Raw genomic sequence first — 27,789 nt, forward strand, 5'->3', positions numbered from 1 at the left:
CAAGAAGCTTTTCCCGACCAATTCTTTTATCCTGGCCACCTGTCTCCTATGTATATCTCTCTAGTTTTTATCACCTGGTTTGGCAGTTATTTTCCTACAGGTCTGTCTATACCACAAATTGCGAACTTGGGGAAGTACAATGGTCATATTTCATGTTTGCCTTCCAGCATGGGTAAGAACTCTTACAGAGCGCCAAAAGAACAACAGCTAAGATTTACTGGGCACGTGCACTGAGCTGAGTTTCCGCAAGCACGTCAATCCTCGAAACAACCTAATGAGATGGGTCCGATCATTATACCCAGTGCAACAGAGGAAACTGAGGCAACCGAGCCCATTTGCCCAAGTTCATTTGTCAAGTCCACAGATTTAAATTCAGATCTCATTCCTGGTATTAACCACATAGTGCTATGTACTCTAGAAATGTTTGCTAAAGATTAAGGGGCCAATAATGGTCCCAAAGTATATGACTTAAGACTTTCTTCCTCCTTTAATCTTATCTTCTGAAGCGAGAGGGCTGTCATACGCCCATTCCAGACTCCAGGCACAAACTAACCGAGAGAGAAGTACCAGTCTACATATCTATTGCGGCTGGGAGGCCCTTTCCTCCAAAATGTAAAGAGGGACTGTGAGAGCGGGCGGATAAGGGCACACTCAGGGGAGTCACTACGTCGGGGGAAGGGTCTGGCCCATGCCAGGCAGTCTCTCTAAGAGGTGGGGGCAGGGGGGCGGTCCAGCGTGGGTTCCGGAAGCAGGAAAGGCGAGCAGGTGTGGGATCTAAATTAGGATGAGGGCGGGGAGGACGCTCAGCTCAGAAGGGCATAGCTCGGCATCCACCCACAGCGGAGGACCCTCATCTCGGGAGTTTGTGGACTCGCAGGCCTGGAGCGGGCTAACTAACACCCGTCCAGAAATGGGGAACAGAGATTCCGATGAGCCCCTTCAGCTCCACAGATTCTTTTGCCCTGAGGTGCTAACTGCGCCCCACTTTAACTCTAGCCTCTTCCAGAAGTGGCTGCACGCTTCAGGATACACCCCGCGGTGAAGGAGTTGGGGAAGGGGGAGAGCCGGGAGCCCCAAGGGAAGGGCGGGGGAGCTTGGGCCGGAAGACGTCCCGGGCTCGCCTAGGAGCCGGCGCTCTCTTTAGACGCCACCCGCTGCCCCCGCCCCGGAGCCGGCCGGGACGGCTCAACGTCTCCGCCCCCAACGCACCGCGCACCTCACCTTGAACGCCGCCACACCCACCGCCATTCTATTGGGCCTGCCGGACCGAGGTGAGGCGACGATTGGTTGAGATGGCTCCCTACGGCCCCGCCCAAATCCCCGCCCCCGTCCCCATCCGCCGGTACTTTGGCCGGCGGCGTGGCGTGGCGCCCCTCCTCCCCGCTCGGTCCCCGCCCCCTGGAGCAAATGCTGCCGAGCTGCGGCCGCGGGGCAGATGCACGCGCTCGGGCCCTTCTAGCAGGCGCGAGCCGTCGCTGGGCGCGCGAAAGCGAAAGAAGGAAGAGGAAGGGAGGGCGGGGGCGGGGTGTTGAAGAGGGGCGGGAGGAGGAAGAGGAGGTTACAGCGCGCTCGCGCTTGGCCTCGAGCCCGCGCGGAGGGAGGGGGAGAGGGGTGCGCGCGCGCACGCTCGCGCTCTCGCTAGCTCCATCCATCCATCCTTCGCTCGCGGCACGCGCGCGCGCTCCGGGCTCGCGCCGCACCCCCCGCCCGGGAGAGGCGGGCTGGAGTGGGGGGCGGGGGGAGGGACGCGCGGACGGCGCGCGGACTGCGCGCGGGCGGGGTGAGGTGAGGAGGAGGAGGCGGCGACGGGACGAGAAGGGAGGGGAAGGGGCCATGGCCGCCCGGTGAAGCGGCGAGGCGGGGGGGCGCTCCGACCCCCCGGCCCCGGGCCCCAGGCCCTGGGGAGAGGCGAGGACGGACCGACGGACATGGGGCTCCGGAGCAGCCGCCGCCGCCGCCGCCGCCGGAGGACGCGGCCCTGAGAGGCCGCCGGGCCCCGGCGCGGCCCCCCGGGCGGGGTGAGTACGGGACGGAGACGGACGGGGGAGGGGCCTGCGGGGGGCGGGGGGCGGGGCCCAAGGCGGGGCTTGGGCCCCCTCCCCCCAGGTCTGGGTCAGCGCCCCTTCCCCTCCCCCCGGGCCGACGCGGAAACGCCCGGCTTCCCCCGGCTTCCCGGCCCGGCCGGGGGCCCCCGCTCTCCCCCTGTCTGGGTCCCCCCCCTGGGCGGGGCAGGGCCGACCGGGGAGGGGGCGCGGGGCCTTTGTTAGGGAGCCAGGCCCCAGCCCCCGGGACAATAGAGACACCCTCCCGGACTCCTCTCCCCGGCCGGCCCGGGCTGTCGGCGGGTGGGGAAGGAGAGGGACCGGGACGCGTCCCACTCTGCCCACTCTCTAAGGGTCGGTCTGTCCCGGACCGGCGCCGGCCTCCGGTGGCTCTGCTCTCCTCCCCCCAGTCGGTATGATGCAGCAGCAGTGCCGCAGGGACGGGGGAAGAGCCGAGGCCCGGCCTCCTACCTTCCCCAGTGCCCCTGGCTCATTTGTCAGTCCCCACCCCACTCTAGGCCCGCTGCTCCTTAAACTCGTACCCACCGTTCAGAGGGTCCCTGGACTGTGGGCGCTGTTTTTGAATCCTTTGATGGGGATTCCTGGACTTTGGGGCTCTTGGAAAGACTTCCGGGCAGGTCCTGAGGGAGGGAGGGTGGTTATCTAAGAGAAGAACAGGTAAGGGGAGTGCCCACTCCTGGCATGCCATCCTGCCAGGCTCTACCCCCTCTTGCTCACGGTGACTGGAAATGCCCCTTTAGGGTTCTGTGGACTCCACTCCCCTCTTGGAGTGGCAGGCTTAGTTCAAGGGAAGACAGTGGGGTGAAGGTTGTAGGGTCCTAGGGCCATTCCTACTTCTGGTAGCAGTACCCCCCCAAGTGGACATCCTGGCTGAAAGCAGAGGTGACTCTGAGGAGAGCCTAGGAGGGGGGGGTGCTGTATTTAGGAGTCTGTGCAGTTCTTTGCCACACCCTGTGGGGCCTTTAGAGTTCCTTCTCCTCCCCTTGCTGCATTGCACCATGGGTATCAAAGAGGGGTTTGAGTTTTGGGGACCTGGGGTGAGCTGTTCCCTCCTATAAACCCAGGCTCTGATCATCAGTAGAGTCCAGGGCCTGAGTTAAGGCCTGGGGAGGACTAGGCCATCTTTGGGACTTAGTGAGCCTAGGCCTGAGGGAGGGGTATATCTTGATGCCAGGATAAGCTCTGGGCAGTGAGGTACGGAGGGGAGGTGGCGGGGTTTAGAGGTGCCTTGGACTCATACCAACACCCCCACCCCCCTGTGTGCAGCCGTGTTGCCGCCCGCTGTGCTATGAGCAGTCAGAGCGCCGTCTCCACAAGAGTTTACAAATGAAAATGGAGGAAATGTCTTTGTCTGGCCTGGATAACAGCAAACTAGAGGTGAGGGCTCCCCCACGTGTGCCTCTAGTTCTTTCTCTTGATGTCTCTACGTCGCTGTATCTGGCATCCACACCAAAAAGGAATTTGGGTAGTCAGCCTGATTCCTTAAAGGGAATAGGACCAGATGAAAAAGCCCAAGGATCAAGAAGAAGAAAGAAGGCAAAGTCAAGATGGGGGAAATGGCAAAGAAAGCATTATTTTTGGCCAGGGCCAGTTAGCTGGAGATTTGGTTGATGAGAGTTGCTTTCAGTCCTGGGCAGCTGTGACTCTGGTGACCGTGGACGTTCTCCCCTGCACCCAGGCCATCGCTCAGGAGATATACGCTGACCTGGTTGAGGATTCCTGTTTGGGATTCTGCTTTGAGGTACACCGGGCTGTCAAGTGTGGCTACTTCTTCCTGGACGACACGGATCCTGATAGCATGAAGGACTTTGGTGAGCTCCAGGGCTGAAGGAGGGCAGTCTGGCCCTGCCCTGGTCATGCTTGGAGGCTCCTCCTCGGGGAAACGCCTCCAGATGTAGAGCCTGGAGCTCCTGTGAGCTCAGGCTGGGAGTTGGAAGAGGCCATGGGGCACAGGTGGGAATGAAGTGAGGGTCCCAGCTCACCCTGATCGCCACGCCTCTCCTGTCCCCAGAGATCGTGGACCAGCCGGGATTGGACATCTTTGGACAGGTTTTCAACCAGTGGAAGAGCAAGGAGTGTGTTTGCCCCAATTGCAGCCGCAGCATTGCCGCTTCCCGCTTTGCTCCCCATCTGGAGAAGTGCCTAGGAATGGGTCGGAACAGCAGCCGAATTGCCAACCGCCGGTGAGGGCTTTGCCCCTGCTAGAACCAAAGCTGCTTGTCTTTTGTAGTCTGTACTGTGGTGGGGTCCCCTGGGGGCATTTGTAGGACACGCTGAGTGGGTCGTGCTTGGCCCCAGATGTTCCACTATGTGGGGAGGAGAGAGGTGGCAGCCTTGGCCTTTTTCCTCCCCTTCTCTTGTCAGGATTGCCAACAGCAACAGTATGAACAAGTCTGAGAGTGACCAAGAGGATAATGATGACATCAATGACAACGACTGGTCCTATGGCTCAGAGAAGAAAGGTGTTTGGGGATCTGGGGAATCTTGGGGGGCAGTGGGGTGAGGTGGGCCAGCAGGAATTGGGTATGCAACGATCACAAATTATCTTGAATGAGGGGGAAGATGTAGCTTTGTACTTTTCTTTCGGTGCTCTTAGATCAGATTGGGAACTTAAAGTGACCCTGCCCTTTATCCTTTTGTCCTACACAGCCAAGAAGAGAAAATCAGACAAGGTAAGAGCTGGGGCAAGCATGAGGGAAATTTGGGCGAAGGACAGATACCCTCCCCTTTGGGCAGGGAGTCCTCAAGTGTCTTGACTCAAGTCTGAGGTCATTGGGTGCCTCTGGGTTTTGGGATGAGGGTGTCTGTGGTGGGCAGGAGGGCAGCAGAGGCCTGGGGGTGTTGGGGGAGGTGGATGTGGGTAAAAAGAGGAGGAATTTGAGGATGTTTCTTTGTCAAATCTTTTTTCCTTCCCTGGGTTCTCGGCTCCCCCTTATCGTTACCCTTTCTCCAAAGCTATGGTATCTCCCATTCCAGAACCCCAATTCCCCTAGAAGATCCAAGTCTTTAAAACACAAAAATGGTAAGTGGGGCTGGAATAACGTTAGTGATTCTAGCTGTGTTTTCTGGGACTCTGCTGGAGGGTGGAGGTGGGAGGCTTGGGGGACAGGGGTATCGAGGGAGGGCCTGTGATCCTTCTGTCACCCCCACTTCCTCTCTGGTTATTTTCAGGGTTCTCTGTCTGTACCTCTGCATCAAACACCCTTCCCCTTCTTTTTTCTTCTTCAGGGGAACTTAGCAATTCGGATCCTTTTAAGGTGAGTAAGTAGCAGCTCCCCCTTTTAGGTCCCGCCTCATTTTCCTTGTGGTGGGTTGGGTGGGATTAAGAAAAGGGGGCAGGGGGTCAGAATGCATACAGCCAGAAGCACTTGATGGGGTGTTTACATCTTGCATTGGAAAATTGCTGGGAAGTTTTTGGGTTTTTTTTTTTAAGATTCTATTTACTTTTAGAGAGAAGGGGAGAGAGGGAGAAAGTGAGAAAAACAACCATGTGTGAAAAAAACATTAATCTGATGGCCTCTTGCACACCCCCCAAGTGGGACCTGGCCCACAACCCAGATATGTGCCCTGATGGGTAATCAAACCAGCCCCCTTTTGATTCACAGGCTGGCCCCAGTCCACTGAGCCACACCTGCTAGGGTCTGCTGGGAAGTCTTAAGGCACCCTCCCTTAGAGTGGATTGAGAGGGACTGGTTCTCCACCCCACCCCTACCCTCCTTTCTTTGGCTGCTGCTGCTGCTCTAACCTGTACCTCTGGTTCTCCCCCAGTATAACAACTCAACTGGGATCAGCTATGAGACCCTGGGACCTGAGGAGCTCCGTAGCCTGCTCACCACGGTGAGGGACCAGGAAAAGGGAGGCCTCTGGGAGTGGGGCGGAGCCACCAGCAGTGGGCAAGGCCCTGAGGGAGGAGGCTGGTGACGTAGCAGTAGCAGTCAGGGCCGTATAGTTCTCTCTCTGGAACTAGGGTTCCTGGCCAGTGGTGATCTGGGACCTTTCTGCTCTGGACAAATTGGGACCATTTGTGCTTGTGCAATCTTGAATTTTACAGAAAAAAACATTTAGTGTCTAGAGTAGGTTTCCCTCTATCCCTCCTTTCAGCTTATATTCCTCTTCCAGCAATGTGGGGTGATTTCTGAACACACCAAGAAGATGTGCACAAGGTGAGCTCAGAATCTAGAAGGGGGGCTGGGGGGCCATCCTGCATACTCGCCCTGGGTGTGGGGTCGGAGTACCCTGGACTTGAGCAATGGGGCTCCCCTTTAATCTAGAGGCTCTCTCTTCATCCCTTCCCTGTTGGCTATCCCTTCTATTTCTGCTGAAACTCAAGGGGCTTCGCTTGAGTTCCTCCGGCCCTTCTGCCTTGTCAGGGTCTGATCATTCTCTCCCTACCAGGTCCCTGCGCTGCCCCCAGCACACAGATGAGCAGCGGCGAGCCGTGCGGATTTACTTCCTTGGACCCTCAGCGTAAGTGACCTGCAAGAAGGGTGGTGGGTTGTGAAAGGCTAGGATGATGATTGGCATCTGTAAAGCCCTTCTCTGGCCCCTCCCCTCTCTAGCGTCCTTCCAGAGGTGGAGAGTTCCCTGGATAATGACAGCTTTGACATGACTGACAGCCAGGCCCTGATCAGCCGGCTGCAGTGGGACGGCTCCTCTGATCTCTCACCCTCTGATTCAGGCTCCTCCAAGACGAGCGAGAATCAGGGATGGGGTCTAGGTAGGTGACCCAGCTGGGCCTGAAGCAAAGGAGCGGGGGCACTGTGCGTTCTCCTGCCATAGCCCTTCCCTCACCCCTTGTGCATCTTTCTCTTCAGGTACCAACAGCTCTGAGTCACGGAAAACGAAGAAAAAGAAATCCCATCTGAGCCTGGTAGGGACTGCCTCCGGCCTAGGCTCCAACAAGAAGAAAAAGCCAAAGCCACCGGCACCCCCGACGCCCAGCATCTACGATGACATCAACTGACTTGGGTGCAAGGGATAGCCTTTGGCTAAGCAGAGCCCTCTCTCCCAACCCCCACCCAGGTGGCATAACCTGGCAAATGGACAGCTGCTGGGGGTCTGGGCTTGAGAAGCTTGGTGGGCCAGGCAGGCAGAGGATCCAATTATGCGCCCCTGGGGGGTGTCAGGGTCCTCTGCGACGGAGTACGACCCCTCGGCATGCAGGACTCAGACCTGGACATACTATGCCTTTGGACATAAGTTCGGTGGGGAGGCGGTTTTCATATTTATTCTGAGTTACTGGATGTCCAGCTAGGCCAGGGGCCTGACCTGGGCACTCTGCCAGGGCACTGCCTGCCCCCCACCCCAGGAACTGGACTAAGCCCTGCCGAGGAGCATTATGGCTACCCGGGAGGCTGTGGGTTAGAAGCTGAGCCTGGAGGGGGCCTCCCCCAGCCGCCCTCAGCAATGTGAATGGGTCCGGTGCTTGGAGCTGAGGGGCAGGGCTGGGCATGTCCTGTCTGTGTGCAGAATCCTATCAAATGCCCCAAGTCCCAGGGGTAGGCAGGCACAGCAAGCTGTCTGCTGAGGTAGGCATCCAGAACTGCCACCGCCTTCCCTGCCCCTCACAGGGGCAGCCCTTTCCCCTCAGTCCCCATGGGCCTCATTGGCAGCAGGAGCTGTCCTTTTGTTGGGTGCCAGGAAAGGGCCTCCAGCCTCTACAGCTTCAAAGAACGGGTTAGGGGAGGGTAGGAAGAGGGAGCTGTGTATCAAATAATGACTCCCCCTACCTTTTCTCCCTGACCCAGGGCTGGTGAGGAGTGGGGCCCCAAGGTGAGAGGGAACGGTGCTGCTTTATTTGAAATGTTTTCTTACCTCATTCCCTGCCCCAGGAAGGGGCTCAGCCTCGCCCTCCTGGGGTGGCCCCATGTTCCTCCTGCCTGCCCTGCCCCACTGCCCTTCCTGGGCAGCCCATGTTCCCAGCTGCTGCTTGCCACCCCCCCTTTCACCTTGACCAGCTTCAGTTCCTCTCTCGATGCTCCTGCCTCCAAAGCCTGCCCTGTTTCCCCTTCCTTAGCCGCTTTTAAGTTATTTATTCTGTACTTGTGGTTTGGGGCTCTGAGGAAAATCCTGATCTTTTTACCTCTTCCCCTTTGCTAGGGAGTAGGGCAGGAAGAGAGGGTAGTCTCGTGCTCTGGGTTACCGGTGGAGAGGAAGGGGTGTCATGTCTAGGCATTGCCCCTCTGGACTGTCACGCCAGTGTGCCCACCTGCCTGGTCTACATCCTGAAGAGATGTACTGTCCCACCTCCACGTGGGCACCATCACTCCCAGGAGCCGAGCTGGAGGAATGCAGTTGAGGCTGGGAGCAGAGCTGACTGTCATGGGTGGAGCTATCCTAAGCCAAGTTCTCTGGCATTTGCTGGATGTGTCCCCTGCCCTCCTCTCAGGAGGAGTTACCCCACATTGGGTAGCAAGTACCCAGGACTGGTTGGACCGATTTGGGTTAGGGGTCCTAGAGGGTTAAGGGAACAACAGGGATGGGGTGGTAGCACCCTGTCTGGAACCCCGACCTCCCCGTGGGGTGGTTCTGCTTGTGGCTGAAGTCTGGTTACAAATTGGTTTTTAACCCAAGAATTGTGATTATTTTTTAAAAAAGCCAAACAGATTTTGGCAGGAGTTAGAATAAATCCTGGGGCCTGGGCTCCTCTGTTCTTGAACCTCCATAGTCTCCCTCTGAGGGGAAGCCAGAGGGAAAGGAGGATCTCAGCCAGTCTCCAGCCTGCTTCCAAATGACCTCTTGGAAGTAGGTTGAAGGTGAAGGGAGGAAGGCCAGGGGCCATTCTTCCTTCTGAGAGGCAGCTGCAGTTCAGGCCCTAATATATACCCTTTCCCCCTTCTGGTTGGAGGAGGGAGAAGTGGGAAGTAGTTTGGGAACTGGTTTGTCCACATCCACTTCCCCATTGTTCCTCGGCCCGCCCTCAGGGCAGAGCCCCCTGCCCAGGCTGGGTAAGAGGTGGGCTTGGTCCAGCAGGGACCCTGAGGGAACAAATCCCTTTCCTTCCTGGGAGAGTATGCCCCCCTACCATGTAGTTTAACAGGGGCTAGGAGCTCCCCCATTCCCCTCCCTCTAACAGCAGGCTGTGTGGGTTTCAATTCCCATCCTTCCCAACCTGGCTAGGTGTCGTCCACCCTGTATCCTATCATGTGTCTGAGTGTGTGTGGGGGGGTTCTGTACTAATTTCCATGGCCGGTGGCTTTTCCTTCCATGCATCACTCCCCCCCGCATGCCCAGGGGCCACCCGCCTGGCATTACCGCATGCTGGGGTCATTGGGGGAGGGGGGGTGGGGCTCACGCTGTCCTGTGGTCTTGAGATTTTTATTTTTGCATATGTAATCCATCTTGTACAGGTAGCTAACTTTGTAAACGCTGTGTATTTCCCCTGCCCCCATGGCTGCTGGTGTAAATAAATTGCATCTCCCATTGGTAGCAGGGCCTACCCACCCTCATTACCATGTTGCTGGGGGCAAAGCCATTCTCTTAATATCACAGGAGGCACCACAGCCACAAAATGGAACTTTATTCAGTCACAGACACCGCCCCACCCCCCCATCCAAGGCCCCCAGAGGCAAGGGCCAGGGGCACAGTGCTCCATACTCAGCGCTCCTCCTTGGAGCTGGGCAGGGCAGGCCACTGGCCAAAGGCCAGAGCCATTTCTTGCATACAGCCTTAGGCCTAGGGTAGCAGCAGCTGTGGCCTGGCTTCTCCCAATGCTGGGGGCTTGGCTTTGTGCCCCAATCCCCTTCCTGACAGAGCTCTCTAAAGGACTATTAAGAAAAAAAAAAGCAAAGTGCTTTGAAAAAGGGGGGAACAGTGGAAGCTCCAGAACATAGAGGACACCCTATTCCTGCTAAAGGGGTAGAGGGAGAGGCAGCAAGGTGCCTACAGAGCAAGCTGACACCATCTTCGTTCCTGTCTGTGCGATTTTAGTCTCAAAAGATGGATATTCCGCTAAGGAATTGAGAGATACTCCAGGTTCCCTGCAGAAGTACGCAGGGGCCATACTGAGCTGCCCTGGCAGGTGGCCTTGGGCACTGAAGAGCAAACATGCAGGACAATGGGAAGAGCTAGGGTCACAGGCAGGAGGGAGTCCTCAGAGCCCAGGCTCCCCACCCCACAGCTTCGCCACCAGCGTGGCTCTGAACTTCAGGGCCCTAAAAGTGAAGGACAATGACACCCTTGTTTCTACCTGAGTTGTGCTTACGCAGAGGGGATGTCTACCCTTGTGGATGTGAAGGGGCTGAAAAGGACTCACCATATCCTCTCCATCCTTCCCTCCCAGGCCCTTGGGCCCTGGTCTGGCCAGGAAACGGGAGGAGGCATAAAGGAGGAAGACCATGCCTTTCATTTTCTCCCTATGTCCTTATCGTCCATACATCCCAAATACTAGGAAGCTGAAGAAGACAGTGATCCCCACCAGGGAGACAGTGGCAGGTGCTGTGAAGAACTGGCGGTAATTGATACGGAAGTACCAGACCACGCCCAACAGCACCACAAACACAGGCACCATGAGGCTGCCCACACTGACACCAAGGCTGGGGGACTCAGTGGCTGACGAGGGGGCCAGGGAGGCTGAGGGGCCTGGAACAGCTGACCCCGGGGGTGACCGGTGGCAGTGAATCACACAGTTGTTGGTAATGTTCAGGGAACGTAGTGTTCGGGCTGGGTCCTGCAGCAGGCGGCCCTGGTAGATCAGTTTCATCTGGCTCTCTTGTCCAGGGAAGTGTTTACTGTAAGGATGAAGAAGGAAAGACAGAGGGCAAGGACTGAGAAGACAAACAGGCCTGAACCGAAAAAGCAGGGCAATAGGGCAGAAAAACTGGGTGGTTTCAGGGAAATCTCACCCATTCCTAGTAAGTTGGGATGTGACAGTTCCCTGCTACCAGCCTCCTCTGAGGCAACCAAAGGCCAGGGACATGGAGTATGACCAGCCTCCCCCTTTCCAGCTCACTAACCTCTTTAGGGTACCCACAGTATCTTCTGGCCTGGCTACAGCCAGCTCCTCGGTGTCATTGAGGAATTTGAGCCGTACATTGATGAGGCCGGGGCTGGGAGGCAAGGAGGCGCTATCCTCAGATCTCAGCGGAGCTTGTGGGCTGCTGCTCTCTGGGCCCACGTGTCTCTTGGGCAGGCCTTGGATGTCAAGCAGATGCTCAAGGCTGGGCTCAACGCCACCCCCAGCTCCAGGCTCCCCTGTGGGGTCTCCACCTTCTCCAGCCTCTTCAGCCTTCTCATCATTACCCTCTGATGGATGTGGGAGTTCAGTTGGCTCTGGGGTGCCTTGGCCCACCACCAGATGGTCCACATGCCCCAGGTGGAGAACGGATGTGTCGCCAGCTGACACAATAGTGCCCAGGAGCTGGTTGCTACTGCTGTCTGCTACATAGGTAGAGAGCCAAGCTAGGACCAAGGCTAGAATCAGCACCACCACACCTGCCACCACAGTCACCTCATTACCCACACCCTCAATAAGGGTGACATCAGAGAGTTCCATGGCCTGGCTGTTGACCGGGTCCACACTGCAGGAACAAAGGGGGATAACATCAATAGGGCCTCTGGGGTTGCAACCTGATTTCAAGTTTGTTTAGGCCCTAGCCGACCCAGCCCTCAAAGAAAACAGGGTCCACTGTCTTGTGGAAGAAGAAACAAACCTTTCTAACCCCGAACCCCAACCTAGAGCTGATGACTTGCCCTTTACCTCTATGGTGACACTATTCCAAGCTCCACACCCTTCCCCTCTCACATTCCAGCCCCCCAGTGAGCACAGGCTATTAGGAAAACCTTACAGCTTTGTTGCTGGTGCAACTGTTTGTTGCTTTTGCGGTAGGTGGGGAAAAACATCTGCTCCTTTGAGCCCTGAGTTTCACTTGAACTTCTATCACTCGATGAACAGCTACCCCCCTTTGGGGAGCCTCCAAGGTGGTCTCAGAGAGATCAGAAAGCCCCGTAGCATTTTATTCCGGGGCACTTTTGGATGTAGAGTGCAACCACTCTTGCCAGACTGTCTCACTGAAAACCCTGTCTCACTCATGGTCACATAGCTAGATCCAGATATCAAGAGCCAAAGAAAATTAATTTACCATCAAAAGCAGAGTCAGATCTCCCCAAAGGGACAAGAGTCAGAAAACCCCAGCAGCCCGGTAGAGGTCATCAGCAGACACTGCATAGCAGACAAGGTGTCTGCCTCCTCTCAAGCTCTGGGGAGCAAAGTAGGCCAGGCACCAGGCACCAGGAACACTGCCCTCCTGGGTCAGTATAGGCTCCCAACTGAAAAACCACCACCTGAGTGGAACAGATCTGGAAGACTCCCAAAACAGCTGTCACAGTGCATAGCTCAGTCTTTCCTTTTGTACTGTGCAGGTTCTCCCTCAGCAGTTTCTTAGAAAGGCAAGGATCTCGGCTTGCTCCTTGGAGTACCTACCCTTTCCCTTGGAGAATTTGCTGCTTTCACTGCTGTCCCTGGGCAAACCCAGTCTAATGATTATCATTACCAGACTATTCTCACAGCAACTATAAAACTTCATTATATTCATCTACCTGTCCATCTCCCTCTACTAAACTCCTGTGAGACAAGGACCACGTGTATTTCTCTATCTACTGTAGTGCCCAGCATAATGCCCCAGTAGTTGCTCAAAGAGTGTTTGTGGAACCTATCAAAATCTGCCTACATCACACATCCTTATGTAGTACACGGGTCCTGAAGTCAGGGGGAAAAAAAACCTTGTAATCCTCGTCTTGCCTCTTTCTAGCTCTGTAACCTCGGACAGCTTTGCCTTGAAGCCTCAGCTTTTTCATCAATAAAATGGGGAGAAAAATATTACCTACCTCATAAGGTTGTTTTGAAGATGCCGGGAAATCATCGAAGCAAAATACTTAGCAGAATGCCTGGCACATTGCAATTGCTCGATAAATAAATGGTAGCAATTACTTATTACTTATTACACCCACAACTAACCCCGGATGGTAAGGAGGTTAATGTCATTAACCCCGATTTACAGAAAAGGAAACTGCGGCGAACAGAGGAGAAAAGCAAAGGCACAGACACAGGGGACTGTCGTGGGTCGTGGGGCGGGGGGCGGGGGCCGGACCCCAGGTCTCCCGTCTCAGAGGCCTTCGCTCTCTCCTCAGCCTGTGAGCGACCCAGACCGCGCGGTGAAGGGGTGTCCCCTGCCTTTTCTGAGGCGAAGGCTCTGCTTTGGGGCGGTCCTATTCTCGCGGCTCTGCAGAAGGGGTCCGTGGGCCCACCCGAGCCGAAACGTTGCCTGGTGCCAGCCGCTGTACAGAAGCCCACTTCTCCCAGTCGGTGAGGGGTAGAATCGGGAGAGGGGGGTCACAAACCATCCACACCCCTCACACTTCGGGGCGGGGCCAGGGGCCTATGGGCGGTGCTTGAATACGCGGGGACTCATGGGAAATTAAGAGGGGCTTGACCAGTACTGTCTCAATAGGGAAAGAGGTCCTCACCTGAAACGGCCAGACTAAGTGTTTTGACTTCACCAGGACGGCCCATGGACTCACCTTTCCGTAGGGGCCGAAGAAGGGGCTGGATACCCCCGATTCTGCCCAGGGTCCAGTCTCTTCCGGCTTCTCCAGGAAGCTGTTAGAGCCAGAGGCAGGAAGTCCCGCCTCCGCGCCTTGCACTGATGATGCAAAGCTACGTAAGGCGGACTGACGTAAACGTATTCTTTAAAAGGGACAGGTTTGTCAGCGGAGGGAGGGGCGGAGTCACTGTTGGCGGGCTCTTGGGTCTCCCGGGCAGGGCCACGCCTAGTGGGCGGGGTCGGAGGAGCTCAGGGTCAAGGGGCACCGCCTGAAGGGAATTGAGGGAGGTGCTTGAAAGGGGGCGTGGTACCGGGTCTAGAAGATCGAACGGCCTAGCACAGCTGGGCAGAACTTGAGCAGCACTTTCATCTTTCCAGCCTTGTTCTTCCGGCCTCGTTTCAACCGCCTGGCTTGATAGGATTGTTACTGCTCCAGGTTAGTTGGGTCAGTAAGGACTAGTCTCTCTGACTTCCAAGAATTCAAGGATAGTCGGGAGACAAACAGGGAGACAATTTTGTCACTACGCGGTGCTCCGAGAAGGCGGGCCCAGGTGGTGTGGTACTTGGGTAAATTATGCAAGAAAGCATTTCAAAGAAGGTACAGATTCAGCGCGGGTTTTGAGCACAAGAAAAGCAGGAGCCTCCCCCAGAAGGCTCAGCTTCCGAGAACTTATCCGAGAATTTAACATTTTTGCATTTAATTTTTTTCTAAAGATGTGCTGGGGTTTTATTGTTTTCTGGTGAACTATTGATTGAATGATGTGAATGATGCAGACAGGGGCAAACTCATAAGCGAAGAGCTCGGTGGTTTTCGCCAGCGGAACACACCGGTAGAACCAGCATTCGAATCAAGAATGACCCATAATTACTCACCTTCTTGTCCTCTTCCAGCCACTAATTTACAGAGTAGTCATTATTTTTTTTAAATTTTTTACTGATTTGAGAGAAACATGGATTTGTTGTTCCACTTATTCATTCATTCATTGGTTGATTCTTGCATGTGCGGATGGGGGATCAAACCCACAGCCTTGGCCTATCCAGATGATGCCCTAGCCAACTGAGCCACCTGACTAAAGCTAGTATTCACTCTTCTGACTTCTGTCACCATAGATTAGAAATCTCTGTTGCTGTATTTTGTATAAATAGAATCAAAAAGTATGTACTCTTTGGTGTCTGGCTTTTTAAGTCTTTTTATTATGGTAAAATATACATAAAAATTACTACTTGAACCATTTTAAGCAGCTAAATCAGTGGCTTGAGGTGCATTCGCAAAGTTGTGCATCCATCACACTGTCCATTTCCTGTACCCCCTCCTCCTCCCGCCTCTGTTCCGGGTATCTCATGTAAGTGGAATCACACAATGTTTGTCTTTTTTGTGTCTGGCTCCTTTCACTGAGCATGTTTTCAAGGGTCATTCATGCTGTAGATCGTATCGAATTTCATTCCTTTTTAAGGCTGACTGGTATTCTTGTTATATGTATATATCACATTTTCTTTATCCATTCATCTGTTGATAGACGTGTGTTCTTTCCACCTTTGGGTTATTGTGAATAATGTGGCTATGAACGCTGATGTACAAGTATCTGAGTCGCTCTTTTCAATTCTTTTGTGTGGTTTCTTGTGTGTGTGTGTGTGTGTTTCTTTTGATCAACAATATGTATTTGAGATTGAAGGTATTGTCTTAATTTCTGCATAGATGTACTTTTTAAAATAATTTATTTATTTATCTTTAGAGGGGAAGGGAAAGAGAGAAGAAGAGAAATATCAATGTATGGTTGCCTCTAGTGAGTCCCCTGCTGGGAGCTGCAACCCAGGCATCTGCCCTGACTGGAAATCGAACCGGGAGCGTGTGGTTCACAGGCCCGTGCTTAATCCCCTGAGCTACACCAGCCAGGGCGCATATATGTATTTTGGGGGTTTAAAGCTTAGTGTTTTCATTTAGAATGACACAGGATGGGGCACAACATCCTATGGGGTACAGTAAATAGAATTTTGAAGAATGAGTAGAGATTTACCAAGAAGGGTTCCAAACAGAGAGAGAGTAGCAGGTTCAAGGCCTCTCAAATATTTGAGGAAATGAATAAACCAGTAAGTTGCCTCTCAAATATTTGAGGAAATGAATAAACCAGTAAGTTGAACCGCTGTTAATACTTTTGAGTTTATTATATGCTAGGAAATGTGCTATATATCATATGATTTTTTAAAAAGATTTTATTATTTTTAGAGAAGAGAAGAAAGGAAGGAGAAAGGAAAACATCAATGTGTGGTTGCTTCTTGAGCACCCCCTACTGGGGACCTGGCCTGAAACCCAGACTTGTGTCCTGACTGAGAATCAAACAGGTGATCCTTTTCGTTCACAGGCCCGCATTCACTCCACTGACCTACTACCCCAGCCAGGGCCAGAAGTCTCTTTTTTTCTCGTGGGTTTTTTTTTTATTATTCCAATATCCCCGAAATGTATTCCAATGCCTGCATGCATCAGGTACTTATTAAAGGTTTATTAAATGAATGATGAATGGATTCAGAGAAGTTGGGGGAAGAGATTGGGAATTTGAGAGAATTCTCTCATTTGCTAGTCAGCTGTAAAGTCTTAAGAGTGAGGAAAATGGATGGAAGAAGAAGGATTGGCTAGGGATGAGAGTCTTGGAATGCTCAGCAGCTGGGATGAAGGGTTGGAAAAAGTGGAAGTTGAGTCTGACAAGAGATATATTTTGTGAGTTCATGCAACAAAGGACAAGATGCAGTTAAGGGCATTTTGAAAGTGGGGCTTTCAGGCTTTGGTTTGAGGTTGGGTGTTTTTCTCGAGAGGAAAGAAATAATTCTGCAGCTGGGACTATATTACTGCCCCAAACTGGTTCTTTTATTTTTTTTAACTTTAAAGAAAAAATGATTTTATTTATTTATTTTTAGAGAGAGAGGAAGGGTGGGACAAAGAGAGGGAGAGAAACATCAATGTGTGGTTGCCTCTCACACTCCCCCTACTGGGAACCTGGCCCACACAGCCCAGGCCTGTGTCCTGACTGGGAGCAGAACCAGCCTAGACCCTTTGGTTCTCAGGCCAACACTCATTCCACTGAGTGACACCAGCCAGGGCCAAACTGTTTCTTTAAATATAACAATAATTAACAAAGTATTTTAATGGATCTTAACTGCATAGGACATTGTTCATAATGTAGTTTATGAGATGTTTATTTTTCTTAAACTGTTGAACTTAGGTGTTTTTATACCTTTGTGTACAATCAAGATGGCTATGGAATAGTGAATGTACTTATAAATTCTGGGATGCTGCCTTAACTAAATATGTTTATAGTAAATCTTTTTTATTAAAAAACTAAAAGTGCTTGGGGGGATAAGATTGATGGCATTTAGGGTACAAACTTGTAATGTGTAATGAAGAAGCCACTCTAATGCACAGTGTAATGAATATAGTCTATAATATTGTACTGCAGTGGTACAATACGATAAATATTTCTTCAATGGCAATCACATTACTATATATAAATGCATCAAAGTAACACACTGCACACCTCAAATTTACAAATTGTGATACGTCAAATTTGTCAAATATAAAAATTTGAAGCCTGGCTGGTGTGGCTCAGTGGACTGAGTGCCGGACTGTGAAGCAAAGGGTCGCCAGTTCAATTCCCAGTCAGGGTACATACCAGGGTTGCATTGTGGGCCAGGTCCCAGTAGGGGGCACGCAAGAGGCAACCACACATTGATGTTTCTCTCCCTCCCTCCCTTCCCCTCTCTCTAAAAATAAATTTTAAATCTTTTAAAAAAAATTTAAGACACAAAAAGCACTCCTTTCCTAACCACTACTTGTTGTTTCATGTTTGCCAAACCGACAGGTCAGAGATTTTCAACCCATGTGCTGCAAGAATTTGTAAAACATGCAGTACCTGACTATTTAGTCAGGGACACTGTCTGTCCTCTTTTCCCTTCGACTGTCAAATAAAAAAACGACAGCAGCCAACACTACAATAGCCATCTGGTGTGAATGAATCAAAATTATACCTTTTTTTTGTCAGGTTGGCAAAAGTATATATTTTGGTGTGCTGCAAAATTTTAGTAATTAGTTTATGTGTGCCATGAGATGAAAAGGTTGGAAATGGTTGCAATAGGCAACAAGTGTCTGCTCCTTTAATTTGCATTAATTGGATTACCGGTGAGTTTGCACGTTTTTCATATTTCATCAACTAGTTTGTAAATTAACTCTTTGGGCGTTTTGCCTTTTCTCCCCTCAGTTTTTAAAAAGGTTTATTTATTTATTTATCTTTAGAGGGGAAGGGAAGGAGAGAGGGAGAGAAATATCAATGTATGGTTGCCTCTTGTACGTCCCCTGATGGGAACTGGCCTGCAACCCAGGCATGCGCCATTGACTGGGAATCAAACAGCGATCCTTTTATTTGCAGGCCCGTGCTCAATCCACTGAACTACACCAGCCAGGTTTTCCCTCATTTTTAAAAATTTTTTAAAAATATTTTATTTATTTATCTTTAGAGAGGAAGGGAAGGAGAGAAGGAGAGAAATATCAATGTATGGTTGCCTCTCGTGAGTCCCCTGGTGGAAACTGGCCTGCAACCCAGGCATGTGCCCTGACTGGGAATCGAACCACGATCATCTGGTTTGCAGGCCCGCGCTCAATCCACTGAGCTATACCAGCCAGGGCCCTCATTTTTTTTTTAATTTCACAAGAATCCATGGGTACCCTTCGGTAAAAAAATTCAAATACGGACCATTAAAAGACCCACCACCACACTCCCCATTCCCTGCCCAGAGGGAGAATTTTTGGGTGCGCACCTGCCTTCCTTGTCTTTTCCTGTTCCTCGACAGTGATGGGGTTTGTTGTGTTATGTTTTGTTTTTGCTGAACATATTGGATTCCGACCTGTTTTTTTTTTTCTCCTTAGCAATAGTCTTGAAAAATTTTCCAAAGCAATATGCATGCGATTCACTTGGAATCCCTTCCCAGTTCTTTCCTGCTGAGGGTACTACCCTGTGCAAGGGCTGAATTCTGTTTCATTGCATGGACTTGTGTACCACCTCCCACTGGCCGAGTGGGTGCAAGCTGGGATGAGATTCCCATATGCACCAGCCTTTTGTAGGGAGCAGTGCTTAAGGGTGCTGTTAAACTGCCCACCAGAGAAGCCGCTTCCTTTCCCACCAATAGGATGTGCAAGAACTTAGTTCTCCATATCCTCACAGGCCTTGCATATTATCAATCTTTAAAATTTCCCCTAATCTAGTGGAATATCATATTGCTGTTTTAATTTGTACTTCCCCGATTGCTGGTGATGCTAACTATCATTCATTTAGATATTTGAGTGTCTGTTCTCTGGTAGTCGCTGTAGAGGCACCAAGTCAACAATGGTGATAAAACAGAGATCATTCCTGCCCTGGCCTGATGGCTGTTGGTTGCCGCGTTGTCCTGTGCACTAAGAGTTTGCGGGCTGGATCCTAGTTAGGGCACATACCTAGTTTACAGGTTCAGTCCCCGGTCTGGACATGTATGGGCAGCAGCCGATCCCCATTTCTCTGTTACATTGACGTTTCTCTGCCCCTCCCCCCCACTACCTCTCTCTCTAAAATCAATACAAACATCCTCAGGTGAGGATTCAAGTAAACAAACATATCATTCCTGCCCTCACAGAGCAAGGGAACCCCATCTTTTAGCTGTACCACATTTTTCAATATTTTTTGCCTTGTACATGGCAAGGCATGTTACTGATTCGGTGTTTCTGTAACACCAAATCTAAACTTTTTCTGTGTCCAGATCTAATCTTTTCTTTTATGCTTTTACACTGGAAAATCTTCTCTTAGTGCCCAATAATATACATAGTCACGTGTATCTTTTGTTTTCTTTAAACGGATGTCTTCTTGTAGTTGTAAATGTGGCAGAAAAAGCTGGGCTCCGTTGGGTGAACCTGCAGTTGGGGGGTCAGACGACTCAGCAGCCTCCCCGGGACGGGAGCTCCCCGCTCGGGCCCAGGACCAGAGAGGCTTGCCCTCTCTCCTCTGGGGCCTTTCTTTGGCTCTGTGATGTTGAAGTGAAAATGTCCCGCAAGGAGAGGTTGCTGCTCTGCCTAAGGAGGTAAAAGCCTGTCTCCATGATGGTCGAAGCGCATCTCTGCAGATGCAGCTCCATGGGGGAGGGGCGGCCAGCCACAGCGGCAGGAGGCCACCCCAGAGCTCCAAATAAATGGTCAGGGCACCGGGGTCCCAAAGTCCCTCAGAAAAAGGACAGGTGTGCAGGCTGTTGGGAGCCCCTCCTTAATTCCCTCCCGAGGAGGGTACTACAAATTCAGGAGCTGGGAGGGGCCTCGTGTTGTTCTTATACCCTTTCTGCTATCACAAGAGTAACAGTTGCTCCGTGCAGAAGAAAATCTGGGGACCATAGAAGAGGACACTGTGGGGAGTGATAGGCATCTCGGTCACACTGCAGCCCAGCAATATCCACACATCGGAACTGTGCATCCATCATTTATTTGCGATCATAAAAACTAGCTTGGCTTGAAAAGCTTCCTCTTAGAGATGAATGGTGGTGCGTTTGACTCTGGAATGCAGAGGAGGAAGCAAGAGAGACAGAGGGGACAGCTGGTGGCTGGTCCTCCTGTCACAGGCTCTCAGAGCTCACAAGTGCAGTGATCACGGTTTAAGACACCATGAGTCTGGGGGGCTGCAGTGGGTGGCAGGGCAGCACAGCTGTAAACAGGTCCTGGGTGTCGTGCATTTATTCCTCCTCCAACAGCCATTGACTGAAATGCCCATTCAAGGGATGTGTCTGCCAGGCTCAGTCTGCTTGAGGCAGACACAGGCTCTTAATTAGGCCTGGCACCAAGGAAGGTTGCCTACTAGGTTGGACACATAGTGCTCGTGATCTGTCTTAAGGATAAAATCAGCTCCAGCCAGGATTTTAAAAAAGAAGAAGAAGAGTATACTAAGGAGGAGGAATGCTTGGAAACAGAGGGTTTTGAGAGCATGGGATTCATGCTGGTGTGGCTCAGTGGATTGAGTGCCGGCCTGCGGACCGAAAGGTTGCCAGTTCAATTCTCGGTCAGGGCACATTCCTGGGTTGTGGGCCAGGTCCCTAATTTGACCAACCAATTGATGTTTCTCTCCCTCTCTTTCTCCCTTTTCCTCTCTCTAAAAAATTAAATAAATAAAACCTTAGGGGGTGGGGAGAGCATGGGTTTCAAGATCAGTCCATGAGGTCCTCCTTTCAAATGACAATGGCATTGCAATGGCAATAGCAGTTCAGCTAGAGGCAGAGCCTGTCACTCTTTAGGAAGCTGAACAGGTACAGGTGGCAGAGGATGGGGTTGCAACAAGGATCACCACCCCTGGCCTGGGGCCCGGGTGGGTGGAGGGGCTATCACCCACTTAGGCAAAGAAGAGATGGGTGAAGGCTGAGTCTGCAGACCTTCCCATCAGAGTGGAGCTGAAGCTTAGGTCAGGCTAGAGGTCAGCAGTTGGCTCAAGCAGCCAGCAGAGGGGTGAGCTGGCCCAGGAGGGAATGCAGCGTGGCCAGAGGGCCAGCCACTGGTTCTCTAGGGTCGAGGGATGCGATGGATGAAGAAAGCAGGACCAGCTGTGGGAGCAGCCTGGCATGGCACTCACTGGATGTGCCCCTCCACACGAAGCAGCACGTAGTCCCTGAGGAGCTGTGGCAGGGGGAGGCAGGCGGCAGCCTGTCGGCAGCGGTTACCCAACTGAGCGCGCACAGCCAGCCGGGCCAGGTGCTGCAGTCGCCTTGGCTGGTTCACCATGCTCAGGGCCGAGCTGTAGAAGGCTTCGTGCTCCTAGCCAGGAGTGGAACAGGGTCAGATGGCCCAATACCCTTGACTCTGCCTTTCCAACTGGGGGCCACCTAGTGGTAGGGCCCTAGGATTTTGCAACATGTAAAATTTGGTACATCCTGAAGGACTCAGATTCTGAACCAGAAAGCTGGGACCACACTGCAAAGCCCTGTCTCAGCCATGTCCGCACCCACCCCACTCCGAAGAGTCAAAGTGCCCGCTGAGTCAGAGAAGCCTGAGAAATATGCTGATGCAGGCTAGGGAGGTGTGTGGGCTTGGAGGTTGTTCTGAGCTGCCGGGGGAGGAGGGGAGCCTAGGAACCAGAGGTTTCTCTCAGCCATCCCCCTCCAGCCCAGGGGCCCTCCTGCTGTGCCCTCCAGCACGAGCCTGTCCTGGAGGGATAGGCCCAGGCCCAGCATAGATCTGTACCCCTGGGGTGGACATACCTGCCACAGCTCTGGGAGCACTGCCTCCACCCAGGTGTCACCGGATGGCACACAAGGGTAGGCATTAAGCAGGACTTCCAGGGCCCGAGGAAAGTTGGCACAGTGTTTCAGCATCTGGGAATCAAAAGAGGGTCTCACAGCACCATGCCTCTCCCAACCGGGGGGCATGAGTCTGATATTTTCCATGCCTCAGCTGCATGCCCCACCTTCAAGGATGCTCTACAATCTCCTGGTCCCAGCTAGTTTCCTTGGGACCTCTTTTCGCCTACAGATACCTTCACCCATACCCCCCCCCCCCCCCCGGCTCTTCCCAGGATGGGGCCAGACCTCTGGCCACATAGGGTGGGCCCTGAGACTCTTGACACCCCCATTCACCCAGCGGTGGGCTGATTCCATAGGCAGGCTCCCCCTACCCAGCTGGAGCTTCCTCTCACAGGCTCTCCCTACGCACCTCAGGGTGTGCTGGCTGGGCCCCGTAGTCCAGAAGTGCCGTGAAGAGGACCTCAGGCTCCCAGTTAGGAACATCCTGGACAGCCTGCAGCGCACAGTCCATGGGTGTGTGGCCTGCTGCGTTGGGCACTCCAGCGCAGGCCCCGTAGCCTAGCAGCAGCTCGGCCAGGGCCCCGCAGCCATTGGCACAGGCATTGTGCAGCGGTGTGTGGCGCTTGTGCCCGGCTACCCGGGCATCAGCCCCGGCCTCCAGGAGCCGGCGCACCACAGCCTGGTGCTTCCGGCCGCTTCCCGGGCCCTCAGCCCCAGCACATGCCGCGTTCAGAGCTGTCTCACCCTGGCTGGTGCGCAGGCCCACATCGGCTCCATGCTCCAGGTAGAGAGCCACATGCTCCTCCAGGCCACGTGCCGCCGCCACGTGCAGGGGTGTTACCTCGCTGTCCCTCGCAGCAGCATTCACAGTAGCTCCTGCCTCCAACAGCAGCTTGGCACACCTGGGGGCAGGGCACAAGGTGCCACGCCAAATCCTGAGAAACCAGGGCCTGGCCTGGGAACCCCTCAGCCTGAAGCCATCCCTGACCCCCTTTCTTCCCATCCCCTGCACCCAGAGGCAGCCTGGTGGCCACCGTCAGACTCATAGAAGCCCCAGGACAGGCAGGAGAGCTGAAAGGCCCGTAAAAGTCATCAGCAGCATCTTCAGGTTTCACTTGAAAACCTTCCACCCAGAAAGGTCACAGTGCAGCCAAGGACACACAGTGAGTTAGTGTCTACACCAGAATTAGTGGTCACTGCCTCAGACAGTCCTTCCCAGAGTCTAACCTGACTCCCAAGTCCCACTAGGACACCAAGGCCTGGTCCTAAATCGTGTCTCAACATTTTTTAAAGGGTTTTATGTATTTATTTATTTTTAGAGAGAAAGGAGGGAGGGGGAAAGAGGATGAGGAACATGCATGTGAGAGACCTCAGTCAAGGGCGGTCTCTCCTAAATGCCCCAACTGGTACTGAACCCACGACCCTGGGATGCGCTCTGACTGGGAATCAGACAGGCAGCCTTTTGATTTGTGAGATAACACCCAGCCAGCTGAGCCACACCTAATATTTTGATAGCAGACACACACACAACTGAAAACCCACTGTCTTGTACACTGGGAAACACAGAAAATGAAAAGAAGTCCTAGTATTTTTTTCCTGCCTCTGAACTTGAAGACCACCCTTTCAGACCAGCCACACCCACTCCAACAAAAGAAGGCACTTGAGGACCCATCTATTCCACTTTCCTCTAAAGAGAGCAAACAAAACCAAACAACGAAAAGGAGATTTTAAGAAAAGCACATGTTTTTCACAGTCTTCAAGTTCCTGGAAAAGTTACAGGCCAGAACACTGTAGAAGCAAGTATTCCTCATTCACCACCATGGGGGAGGCCAAACAGAACCAACTAAATTAATGGTGAAACTAAACTAAAAGGAACTCAGAGTTAAAAAGCCAGAATGCCAGTCACTAGAACTCAGAAGCAGGCCCAGGAACCCCAGCAAAGCCCTGATGACCGCGTGTCCCTCCCTGCGTGGCCCGGATCTCAGCCCTCCTGCACGTGCCCAGGAAGCCCTTTGCTCAGGGGCCAAGAGCTGAGTGAGTAGCAGCCAGTCACCCACAGCTCCTGAGTACACTCTCTCGGTCGATTCTAATCAAGGGCTGATTTTTGTTTCCAAGTACTATACTTAGATAATTTAGTAGGATTTCAGTAAGTGGGACTAGTCTCATGTCACTTAAAAGGGTACATGTTTAAAAAAAAGGTAAATTCTGAAGTGTGTACCACGTGGCCCCAAGAACTCAAGAAAGGGCTGGGAGTAGGGGTGGGACGGGGGAGAGAACAAAATAAAAAATAGCAGAAGAAAGAAACAACAGCAAAAAAGAAAAGGCTGAAAACTTGGGTGGCTCTGTTCCATCCCTGATCTGGATGAAAGCAGGGGCGAGGTTCCCAGCATGGCGCTCTGGACTCTCTCCCGGGAGTGACGGAAGCCTTAGCAGGACAGCCCTGTCTGTGGGCCTGATTTACAGACGTGTAAGGACCACCCCATAGGGTCTGAGGGAGTGCTGGCCTTAAGAAGGTGGGAGGAAGAGAAAAGGCTGGGAATGAGAGCTATGCGGGGCTTCATACTGAGGTCGGGATACCAGGCTACATCTCTCTTTTTTTTAGAAAATTTGTGCTCAGCGAGGATATTTGTCCGTAGGTCACACAGTTTATCAAGGATTTGAGATTTTATTAATTTTTTTTGGAGAGAGGGGAAGGGAGGGAGAGAGAGAAACTTTGATCACTTGCCTCTCACAGGCCCCCAAGTGGGGACCTGGCCTGCAACCTAATGTGTGCCCTGACTGGGAATTGAACCCACAATCTTCCAGTTTGTAGGCTGGCGCTCAGTCCACTGAGCCATCACAACCAGGGCTAGATATTTCTTGATGCCTACCTCAAAACAGCTAGGAGTTTGCCTATGAAGCGTTCATGGGGGATAAGAGACTGTAGTTGAAACAGGGTTTTCCCAAAAAGCAACAGGGCTTCTGCCTTCTGGGCTTAGCTGATGTGACCTTGGACAAACCATTAAACCTTACTGAGCCTCAGTTTTGTCTCCCAGGTTGCTGTGAGGACCTGAGAATAAGAAGTGCTTCTCCCTTCTCCTGGCCATGTGAGCTGCAGACACACACACAGACACATACACACATCCCACCCCATACCACCACCACCACCACCACCACCCTCCGACCCCTCTATGCCCTGGGCACTTACTGCAAAGACCCAGGGGCTGTGCAGAGGTGCAAAGGAGTTGTGCCTTCCTCTGACAACACATTGGCCTTGGCACCAAAGGTCAGCAGCAGCCGCACGCAGTCAGACTGGGCCTGGGCACATGCCTCGTGCAAGGCTGCCCGGCCCCCAATCCGGGCATCCAGCTCAGCTCCCTGCCGGATGAGGTGGCGGGCGCAGTCGGTATAACCTCGGGCTGCAGCGATAGTGAGGGGCACCGTCTGCTTGGTCTTGGGGGTCAGCACCCAGAACCCTGTGGAGAGAGACAGCGTCTGGGGCGGTGAGGCCCATGGGCAGGGCCGGCTGCAGGAACTACTGATGTTGGCTTTCCCTCTACCCCTGGCTGAGCACAGCCTCTGTGCCAGGCTGTACCTGTGGAAGGGGCTCGTTCAAACCTTGATTTGGGAGTGGAAATCGGAACAGACTTTTAGAACAGTTTGTTAATCTGTAACAAAACACACTGTGAGCCACAGAAATAAAATTAGTTGCTCTTTAAAACCATAAGGGCAACTAAGGAAGGGGAATCCCATTCAGGAAACCTCTGGGTCTTTGAGCTGCTGATGGAGTTCTTGCCTCTTTTGGTTCCGTTGGAGCTGCGGCGTTGCAGATGGGGGAGAGTTATAAACAGGAGGTCCTGGAGCTAAGCTCAGGAGAGGCCAGTGAGCAGAGATGAAGGAGCCTGAGTTTGGAGTTCCAGGACACTCTCCGGGTGGGGAGGGTGGGGGAAGGCTGAAAGGAGAGAGTGAGAGGTGGGGGAGAGGAAGGAAGAGGGGTGAGAGGGTACAGCCTTGGCACTGATGTTGGTCGGACCCAAACTGCGGAAACAGCAGAGGACCCGTTTAAAGGGCGCGGATGCCCAGTATCCCACTGTCGGTTGTCTGCATCACGGCCAAGCAAGTCCCGGGTTTCCTAACTCTTGGGTAAAGCACGTTTTATTTATTATTAGAATTGAAATAAGGCCAAGGGCCATTTGAGAGACGATGGACATGCTGCAGGACGAGACCAGGGTGTCTTGGGCAGGGTCACAGCTCTCATAGTTGAAGACAAGCAGGAATTTGGAGCTTGTGACCACAGAACACACACTCTCCAAGGATTTCGAACCCTCGTGCCTGTGGGCGGTGTTGGAGGCAGTCTCCATCAATTAAATGGGGTGATCCGAATTGAGGTATTGGTTTACATGGACAGATCCTCTGGTCAGAAGAGATCCTGAGGAAATCAGCTGGCAAGTACTCAGAGATGTTCATCACATTGTGATTTAAAATAGCCTTTAACAAAGGAGCCCAGTGTAGGCCCCAGTCTACTTGGGGGCCTAGTTATATAAACCATGGCATACTCCATACAGCAGAATTTAGGACCCTATATAAAATATTATGTCTACTTATGCTTATTGACATGTGGTACATGAAAAAAGTCAGGTTAGAAAAAAGCATACTGATGATAATATTTCTGTGGAAAATATCCATGTGTGGATATATATTCGTAGAAAAACTCCATTAGAATATCATTGCGTCCCTACGTAGTTAATATAATACGTTAATATCTCTTTAATTCTGATGAAACGTGCGAACCACTACCCATGCCTCACCTCTGTCCAGGAGGGAGCTAGAGTGGGCAGTGAGAAGCAACAGTGTAGTTTCCGTTCTGGAGGGAGGGGATGGGGCTGAGACGTTCCCCGCTCCCGACCCACACCTCCTCCCTCTGCCTCCTCTTCCGCCCCCACCTGCTGCTCCCTACCCTGTTCCGGCGACCAGGCCAGCTGGTCGCTCACGGTCTCCACAATCATGTTGGCAGCGTCTTCATCTTGGAAGAAGGCTTGGACCTGTTGCAGGTCGCCAGAGAACAGGGCTTTGTGGACCGCCGGGTCTCGGCAAGAGTGGCGAGGCCTCGTGAGTCGGGCCCTGGAACTCGGGGGGCACCTCGGACCCCGACACCGCTGGGCTGCTGCCCGGCGCCGGTCCTCCCACTCCAGCCACTCCCGCTGCAGGCGGAGAGAGCGCAGCGTGGACGAAGTAGAGGGGAAGATCTCTCTGGCCATGGGAAGGGGTGCAGGGACCGGCCAGTGGCAGCTGGGCAGACCCTGGTGACTACCACCCTTGTTCTGAGGAGCCACCCTGCCCCCTCACCCGTGATCGGGGAGAGCAGCAGCTGAGGCTATAAATAAGCTCTTCACTCTCTGGTAAACACATTTGCCCGGAGTCCTGATCCTGGTGCAGAGAAGGTGTTTGCCCCCCACCCCCACCCCCACCCCAGCCACCCAGGGGTAGGGCCAGCCCCTGCCCCTGCTCCTGCCCCAGCTGATGCGGTCCAATTGGGCGGCAGGCCCTCAGATGAGGCCATCTCTGCACCGCAGGGCCCCAGTCCTCCCACCTCTCAGGAGTGAGAATCCTGGTTGGCAGGTCTGAGGTGAGTGAAGTTGTCAGTCAGGAAGACGGACAGGGCGGAGAGGAAGAGCCAGAGTCCCCAGCCTCTCTGAGGTTGGCAGGAAGGCAGACTCCAGCCCTGGAGAAAAGGGCAGGTAGAGACAGTTCAAACAGCTCTTCCCAGCATCTGCGGTAATAGCAATGCTCTGTACACACACACACACAGGGCTTAACAATATTTGACTCACTTTCAACAAATTACTTATTTATTTATTTTATTTTTAGACAGAGGGGAAGGGAGAAAGAGGAAGAGAAACATGATTGTGTGGTTGCCTCTA

General features: G+C 52.9%; 3 protein-coding genes and 1 long non-coding RNA gene across 11 annotated transcripts in view; 2 read left to right on the top strand and 2 right to left on the bottom strand.

Moving 5' to 3' along the window:
* Window positions 1–1,784: 1,784 nt before the first annotated feature.
* On the top strand, window positions 1,785–9,836 carry ATXN7L3 (ataxin 7 like 3). Of its 6 annotated transcripts, none has more exons than XM_037067807.1 (13): window positions 1,785–2,018; window positions 3,330–3,440; window positions 3,742–3,874; window positions 4,075–4,246; window positions 4,428–4,525; window positions 4,713–4,735; window positions 5,019–5,085; window positions 5,235–5,320; window positions 5,832–5,900; window positions 6,183–6,226; window positions 6,459–6,530; window positions 6,623–6,780; window positions 6,878–9,836. In XM_037067807.1, the coding sequence occupies exons 2-13, from the start codon at window positions 3,390–3,392 to the stop codon at window positions 7,024–7,026; spliced, it is 1,122 nt and encodes a 373-aa protein (XP_036923702.1). In that variant the 5' UTR covers window positions 1,785–2,018; window positions 3,330–3,389; the 3' UTR covers window positions 7,027–9,836. The 6 variants fall into 6 exon arrangements, with proteins under 6 accessions (XP_036923702.1, XP_036923735.1, XP_036923726.1 ...); XM_037067840.1 differs by having other exon boundaries at window positions 1,786–2,018; window positions 5,292–5,320; XM_037067831.1 differs by having other exon boundaries at window positions 1,786–2,018; window positions 5,040–5,085.
* On the bottom strand, window positions 9,565–13,683 carry TMUB2 (transmembrane and ubiquitin like domain containing 2). Of its 3 annotated transcripts, none has more exons than XM_037067878.1 (3): window positions 13,581–13,683; window positions 11,018–11,581; window positions 9,565–10,792 (listed from the first exon to the last, which is right to left on the bottom strand). In XM_037067878.1, exons 2-3 carry the CDS (start codon window positions 11,554–11,556, stop codon window positions 10,426–10,428), a joined length of 906 nt encoding a protein of 301 aa, XP_036923773.1. In that variant the 5' UTR covers window positions 11,557–11,581; window positions 13,581–13,683; the 3' UTR covers window positions 9,565–10,425. The 3 variants fall into 3 exon arrangements, with proteins under 3 accessions (XP_036923773.1, XP_036923765.1, XP_036923755.1); XM_037067870.1 differs by having other exon boundaries at window positions 13,527–13,658; XM_037067860.1 differs by lacking the exon at window positions 13,581–13,683 and adding an exon at window positions 12,888–13,520.
* A 139-nt stretch (window positions 13,684–13,822) lies between these two features.
* LOC119002177 (uncharacterized) overlaps window positions 13,823–27,789 on the top strand; it is a 40,803-nt gene continuing 26,836 nt past the window's right edge. Inside the window, exon 1 of the long non-coding RNA XR_005069703.1 lies at window positions 13,823–14,039. This is a non-coding gene — a long non-coding RNA (uncharacterized LOC119002177). The remainder of the gene's footprint in view (window positions 14,040–27,789) is intronic.
* Window positions 20,718–27,302, bottom strand: ASB16 (ankyrin repeat and SOCS box containing 16). The gene is made up of 5 exons (XM_037067799.1): window positions 26,826–27,302; window positions 25,077–25,344; window positions 22,299–22,791; window positions 21,848–21,961; window positions 20,718–21,404 (listed from the first exon to the last, which is right to left on the bottom strand). Exons 1-5 carry the CDS (start codon window positions 27,124–27,126, stop codon window positions 21,219–21,221), a joined length of 1,362 nt encoding a protein of 453 aa, XP_036923694.1. The 5' UTR covers window positions 27,127–27,302; the 3' UTR covers window positions 20,718–21,218.

Source organism: Sturnira hondurensis, unplaced genomic scaffold (genome assembly GCF_014824575.4).
Source record: "Sturnira hondurensis isolate 20B ecotype Veracruz unplaced genomic scaffold, ASM1482457v3 Scaffold0001221, whole genome shotgun sequence".
Lineage (NCBI taxonomy): Eukaryota > Metazoa > Chordata > Mammalia > Chiroptera > Phyllostomidae > Sturnira > Sturnira hondurensis.

Excerpts from the sequence above, each read along its gene's own strand:
- ATXN7L3 (XM_037067807.1), top strand. The coding sequence starts at position 3,390 with ATGAAAATGGAGGAAATGTCTTTGTCTGGCCTGGATAACAGCAAACTA. Across the intron at positions 4,247-4,427 it reads AGCCGAATTGCCAACCGCCG|GATTGCCAACAGCAACAGTA; the intron begins GTGAGGGCTTTG and ends TTCTCTTGTCAG. Across the intron at positions 6,781-6,877 it reads GAATCAGGGATGGGGTCTAG|GTACCAACAGCTCTGAGTCA; the intron begins GTAGGTGACCCA and ends CTTTCTCTTCAG.
- TMUB2 (XM_037067860.1), bottom strand. The coding sequence starts at position 12,922 with ATGATTTCCCGGCATCTTCAAAACAACCTTATGAG. Across the intron at positions 11,582-12,887 it reads CTTCAAAACAACCTTATGAG|TGTGGACCCGGTCAACAGCC; the intron begins GTAGGTAATATT and ends TTGTTCCTGCAG. Across the intron at positions 10,793-11,017 it reads ACTGTGGGTACCCTAAAGAG|TAAACACTTCCCTGGACAAG; the intron begins GTTAGTGAGCTG and ends TCATCCTTACAG.
- ASB16 (XM_037067799.1), bottom strand. The coding sequence starts at position 27,126 with ATGGCCAGAGAGATCTTCCCCTCTACTTCGTCCACGCTGCGCTCTCTC. Across the intron at positions 21,962-22,298 it reads CCCAGCCAGCACACCCTGAG|ATGCTGAAACACTGTGCCAA; the intron begins GTGCGTAGGGAG and ends TTTGATTCCCAG. Across the intron at positions 21,405-21,847 it reads TGCTCCCAGAGCTGTGGCAG|GAGCACGAAGCCTTCTACAG; the intron begins GTATGTCCACCC and ends ACTCCTGGCTAG.